This window comes from Apium graveolens, chromosome 2, assembly GCF_009905375.1.
Source record: "Apium graveolens cultivar Ventura chromosome 2, ASM990537v1, whole genome shotgun sequence".
Lineage (NCBI taxonomy): Eukaryota > Viridiplantae > Streptophyta > Magnoliopsida > Apiales > Apiaceae > Apium > Apium graveolens.
In genome coordinates this window covers 42,732,833-42,739,197 of record NC_133648.1, presented here as the reverse complement: position 1 = coordinate 42,739,197, position 6,365 = coordinate 42,732,833, and the positions used below count along the sequence as shown (strand labels likewise).

At 33.3% G+C, this 6,365-nt stretch overlaps 1 protein-coding gene across 3 annotated transcripts; it reads left to right on the top strand.

Moving 5' to 3' along the window:
- Nucleotides 1-3,027: 3,027 nt before the first annotated feature.
- Nucleotides 3,028-5,140, top strand: LOC141705917 (uncharacterized). 3 transcript variants are annotated; one of them, XM_074508782.1, is made up of 5 exons: nucleotides 3,028-3,744; nucleotides 3,849-4,036; nucleotides 4,119-4,423; nucleotides 4,523-4,719; nucleotides 4,858-5,140. In XM_074508782.1, the coding sequence occupies exons 3-5, from the start codon at nucleotides 4,230-4,232 to the stop codon at nucleotides 4,899-4,901; spliced, it is 435 nt and encodes a 144-aa protein (XP_074364883.1). In that variant the 5' UTR covers nucleotides 3,028-3,744; nucleotides 3,849-4,036; nucleotides 4,119-4,229; the 3' UTR covers nucleotides 4,902-5,140. The 3 variants fall into 3 exon arrangements, 1 of the variants encoding a protein (XP_074364883.1); XR_012568531.1 differs by having other exon boundaries at nucleotides 4,119-4,719; XR_012568532.1 differs by lacking the exon at nucleotides 4,858-5,140 and having other exon boundaries at nucleotides 4,523-4,791.
- The last annotated feature ends 1,225 nt before the right edge of the window (nucleotides 5,141-6,365 follow it).

Here is a 6,365-nt window from a genome sequence, read left to right as displayed (position 1 = left end):
ATTAATCTTGTAAACCGGAAATCTCATTTATAGAGTAATACTTTTACAATGGTTTCCTTGAAACACCATTGTGTAAAGATAAAATAAGACAACGCTTTTTTTATTATAAAAACGTTGTGTGAGCATATCAGCTTTTTTCAATCTAACGGCTAATATCTAATCTCATTTCAATCAAGGGCTATCATTCAGACACTTCACCAATCCGAGTAAAATGTTTACAACCAATCATGGGGTGCCACCTCATCAGGTGGTGCCCATTGAAATTATAAAATAACTATTTCAGACAACTGTTTTGTTCCGTTGTGTGAAGTTTTCTAAGACAACCCTTGTAAAAACTGTTGTGTGAATTACACAACGTAATATCTAAAAGCTTGTATGAGACCAACTAAGACAACACTTTTGTTTTAACATAAAACCGTTGTATAAGAATTCGGCTATTTTTCGATCTAACGGCCAATATCAAATCTCATATCAATGAAGGGCTCTCATTTCGCCACGTCAGCAATCCTTGTGAATGATTTACCACCTATCACGTGCTGCCACCTCAATACGTGGTACCCATTGAAATTCCTCAGACAACGGTTTCATTCCGTTGTTTGATGGTTTAGAGGACAACCTTTCTAAAACCGTTGTCAAAACCGTTGTCTTATATCCCTATACGTTAACATAGTAACAATGGTTTGTAATCGTTATGTTAAAGATCTACAACAACACTATATTTAAAAAACTGTTGTCTGACTCGATGAGAGGATACAACTTGTACAACAGTTTAAAAAAGATGAATATCCGTTGTTTGTTCTGGAGCTCACACAACTGTTTTTTCTGTAAAATCAATTCACCGTTATATGATTTTTTAGGACGACGGTTTTTTTTTAACCGTTGTTTGTCAAGTGTTGTCTGATTGCAAATTTCTTGTAGTGCGAGTTGGATCATGTAATTTTGGATACATAATGTGAAAGTTACACATTAATGGTAGGATAATTAGAAGATTGAATCTCCAATTTAAAGGCTATTTAGGTTCCTTTTTTACATTTCATAACTTCAAGGAACCATGCATGGGGTAATTTTGTACCAAAAATCTCCATGGGTATGATTAAAGATCCATTGGACTTACAAGTCTAATCCATAAGTAATAAATGGGGTAGATGATAGGCGTGGTATGATGCAAAAAGACGAATTATGATTAGATGGGTTGGATAAAAAGGTCTATTGAGATGTTACAAATATTTAGGGGTTCCATACGAAGGTATGGGTAAAAGTAGCTTATTTAGTGAACATGTTTCTTCCTACATAGAAGACTATAATGATGTAACAGTATGGTTGGAAGCATTCAGCAAGGTGAGACAACCTCTATAAAATTCATTGGACTAACAAATTTGTTACATGTGCGGGTACGAATTCCTGGAGGTAGGTTCATAGAATCACATTCTTGACTATATATAGGTTCCTAATGACATACTCCTGTTTGCGAATAGATTGTGATAGCAAAATTCAGCAATGATTAGTAGTCCTGTATTTTATAAAAGTATTCATATTAGACATCTAACTAAAATATTATATTATACTATATTTTGCTTTTGAATACCTACTTATATATACATTAGTTGATTCAATTAAACATCTAATTAATTAGCAAAAAAACAGCTATTTGATTTGCTAAAAGAACGGGAGAACCACATTCAAAAGAAGCAAGAATGCGAGAAGGATGCACATATTGAATTTTAGTTAACATATTTGACAATATTATACGCATACTAAAATTTTTTTGGACTTTAGAGTTGAGATTTTACTATTCGGTCAAGATATAATATAAACACAAACTAAAGGTCGACTTATTTCAAATATATTTTCCAAGAATCTGATTATTTAAATTTATTGGTATTTAGCAAAGTATTTTACGAACTATATTAATTAAAGTATATATGAGCATAACTATTTTCCAAATTTGTTTTAATTTAAACACTTATAGTTATTTTGTTTAAAGACATTTTTACTGGCGTCATATAAAATCTATTTTAAGAGTTTAATTCATTAAAATTATATTATAACTAAAACATTTATAATACTTTAAAGATATTTCTATGAAAACTAAAGAAAAAATAAAAAATCAAAATCATCCACCAATACTCTCTCAATGAGAGTCGACCCCCAAACCCTAGTTAGCCGCCTCAAAAATATTTAGATATACTCCTTCATTAATTAAACCCTCTTCCTTTTCCCAAAATCACTTCCATGTTCTTCTCCCTCATCTAATAATCAGTTTTTTATTTTTTTTTCAATAATCATCCTTATTTTGTAAGGATTACTATCGTACCCAATCTTTTTGGGTCTTTTGTTTGTCCTCCTTTTGGAGTGGTTGTTTGTCCTCCTTTTTGAGTGCTCCGTATGTTTTTGATATTTTGACTTGTTGGTTTGTATCGTTGAGAATGATTCATTTGGTGTTTCAGGGAATCGTTGGTGAAAATTGCAAAAACTCACCTTTCACAACGGAAGATTGTTCTACGAGGGCATCTGTACCTCCAATCACTTCTAAACATTGGATTACAACTGGAATTAATTGTGTGAAGGTCAATTGTGATGCTAGTGATTTTGGAGATAGTGTATGATGGATTTCTTGGGAAACTATTGTAATCTTTTTCAGTTTAAATAATATTTATATTATGTATGTTAAGCGATCTGGAAACAAAACGGTTATTCATTTAGCTCGTTTATTTGTTTGTCAACCTGATCCCAGTTTTGGGGTTTGTCCAAACTGCATTAAGTCTTTTTGACAAAATGCATAATATTTTGGCAAAATAATAATAATAATAATAAAAATAAAAAAATATCATACTTCTAAAAGAACTTAAAAAGTTAAAATAAAATGATGGAAACAGAAAAGGAGCGGGAAAGGTATGGTAAAATTCGAATTCTATTCTGAATTTGCTAGGTATGTAGATTATTAGATGGCTGAGCCCTAAACCCTAGCTAATTTATACACGTAACAGGTCAGGTGCATATGATTTGGTACATATACAACTACTTGAGCTTATATTCTATACTAGATGAGAAGTTAGACTCTGATTTATAATAAAAGATTCGTTCATCTCTTCTTCCCAAATCCTCTTCCTTTGCCTTCTTCGAGCAGATTCTATTTAGGTTTCTGGTGATACCTGGTTTTTTTATCGTTAAACTGGTGCACACCCCATGAGTCGCACCTTTGACCTCTGTTAGAAAAGCTAAGAACCACTGCACCAACCCTTGGTCAAAACTAGTGTCTCGCGATACCGGTCAATTTATATTGTACTTTTTGGTAAACTTCATATTTTCAGAACATATTTTATAATTGGTTTGTGTGTACAAATATTCTTCTGTTGTGATCCTTTTATTGGTTTAAAATTCATCATACTTTCAGTTTTATGACTCGGTATATTGGTGGGATCAAGATGACGCTGTCAAGCGAAATCGATAGATGTTCTCCTATTCAAGAATTAAACTATTCGTCAGGCGGTAATGATTGTATTTAGGTTTTATTTGTCGACTGAATCTGTGTATTCTAGTAATTGAAAATTTTAAAATTGGCTTATATGTTTCATAATTTAGTACTTAAACAAACTAATTGTATTATGATTTAGAAGAAGTGACAAGAACAGCTAGACGCATGGCTCCAACAGATTTCATGTTAAAGATTGAAAACTTCTCTCTCGTGTCCAAAGCAATGGAGAACTACCTATCCAACTCTTTTGAAGCTGGCGGATACAAATGGTAATTATCTGTAATCCTGTATATACAAGTAGCTTTTATGTAATGTTACCCCTGTGATTTAAATATTAAATTCTCCGGTTAACAGCTAGTAAGTAATGTTTCAGGAGGTTATCTGTACACTTTAATTGTAATAAGAATTCCGGTGAAGGTAGAACAGGGGGAGAGGGCAGTTACATATCAGTATACTTGGTTTCTGCTGAGCCAGATGTTCTAGAAAATGGATTAGCGATTGATGTTAATTTCAAGTTCTTTGTGTATGACCAAATCCAGAAGAATTTCAACGTATTTGAAGGTACTTTCACGCCAATTACTTTTTGTCTGTCACTTCATCTCATATATACTATAATTTCACAGCATTTACTAATATATTACAGATGCTACCGTGCAAACGAAGAAATTTCACAAGCTAAAGCGTGCACATGGCATTCTGAATATGATGCCGGTACATGAATTTTGTAATGCCTCAACTAGCCGGTACTTGGTAAATGACTCGCATATTTGGGGTAGAACTTTTTGTTATAAAGAACATGACTAGCAAGGCAGTGTGTCTGTCAAATGTTCAAATGCCAAAGAATGACTATTGTATAATGAGAGCTCATATTTGGAAGATTGACAACTTTAGCAAGAGGAAGAACAAAGTTTACTACTCCAATTCATTCATGGCCGGAGAAAGAAAATGGTATTATATAAGTCTTTTTTCTTCCTAACAATGCGGTAATTAATGTTCTGTAACAGATTTCTGATAGTTAGTGTAAATTTTACTTTTTAATGTGTCTAGGAGACTGCTACTTCATCCCAGATGGGATAAAAAGTACTTAGCAGTTGGCGTGGAACTAGCGGATACAAGTAGCTTGTTTCGTTTGGATAAATGGCTTAAAAGGTCTTATTATCATCAGAAGTTGTATGCAATGTTCGGACTTGTCGTGCATGATCAGTTTGGTGTCTCGGATGTAAACACCAACTTTGGAAAAGCATGTGAGTGATGTAATTTTCATTTCAAGCCAAAAGTATAGTTCATTATGTTTGTATATACAACCAACTTGAGTAAACACAATTCTATTAAACATGTTTATAGTCTGTTGCTGATATTAGTTTATATGCCAACTGTTGCAGGTTGGGGAGTTTTCAGTGGAGCAACAACCTGCAAAGTGAATTAAAAATTCATGGACTTGACAGAGCTGCATGACACTTCCAAAAGCTTCTTGCTAAACGATGCCTTGACTATTGGAGTAGAGATTCATCATATATATTATGACAGAGAAATTTAATTTATTTAGATTTTGGATGCAGAATTGTGGTAACAGATTACTGATTGTAGATGAGATATATCTATATATTTATACAGATGGTATGTCTGTCAAATGTTCATCAAACTTAGAGTGCACGACAAAGTCTATTCACATGCTTTATTTTACTGGCAATCTTTTATTTTATTGGCGATTTTATGCAACTTAGCAGCTCCTGCACAATGATTGAGCTCAGCAGCTCATGATTACTACATAATATGCAGAGCACAATGTCATATTTGTTAAATTATCTCACTTGTATATCTTGTCTGCAGAATAATTGTCAGTTGCCACTGTAACTAACTGCCCCCTTCTTTTCCGTTCATTCCTTTTATGTGTGTTTTTTGAAAACGAAAAATCATATATTTGGGCTCCTGCATTTTTGCAATGGCATTATCAAACAGTATCTTCGAAACTTCCTTGTAAGAAGAACTAAGAAAGTAAAAATGATATCAATACAAAGTAACTGTAAGAATACTTGCAGCAGGAGCATCTGCTCTGTGCGCAACAATATACGTGGGCTAAACTCCTCTCCACTACATATTTTTAAGACTTAATGGCATTTTGAATTTCGAGATTTGTACAATATACTCATTTGTCCCGGTGGTTTTAAAGTGTTTTTTTTTCTAAAATACTGAAAATGTACCTTTTAAATCTTCGATCGGGAAAAAAAACGAAGGACCGCAGAAAAAAACCTTTACAAACCGGGCGGTCCAAAATTTAAAAGATACGTTTTCAGTACTTCAGAGATAAAAAGAAATACTTTAAAATCACATGGGCATATGAGTATATTGGTGCAAAACTTTAGATTCAAAAAATCATTACTTAATGTGAATTTTTGTTGGTGCAACATGCGAGGGCTCAACAAAAAAATTGCTTTCGTCATCTTTCCCTTTAGACATTACTCTGCCTTCCCTAACCCTTACTGAAGTTCAAGTTTCCAATCTAGATGTCGATTTCACATCGGAAGAGTTGTTCAAAGCGGTAAAAGGTCTAGCAGTCAACAAAAGTCCGGGCCCTGATGGCTTCAATTCTACTTAAATGGTGACACATTGTTGGGAATGACTTCTTAAAAGCTGTCCCCTTCATTTCTTTAAAACTCTATACCGTCCTAAGATGGTTAACACTGCTGCGCCATCTTTAATCCTAACAGCTGAATATCCACAGACTACATTTACAAAAACCAGGTCTAAACTACTGGCCTATATTGTAGCTATCAGTTGTGTATCTAAGTAGTTGTAATATGTAAAATTCTATCTGTACTTCTCCTAAGTTGATAGTATCTTCTTCTAAGTTTTCATGACTCTAATTTGTTGTCTATGTAATACAAATGAT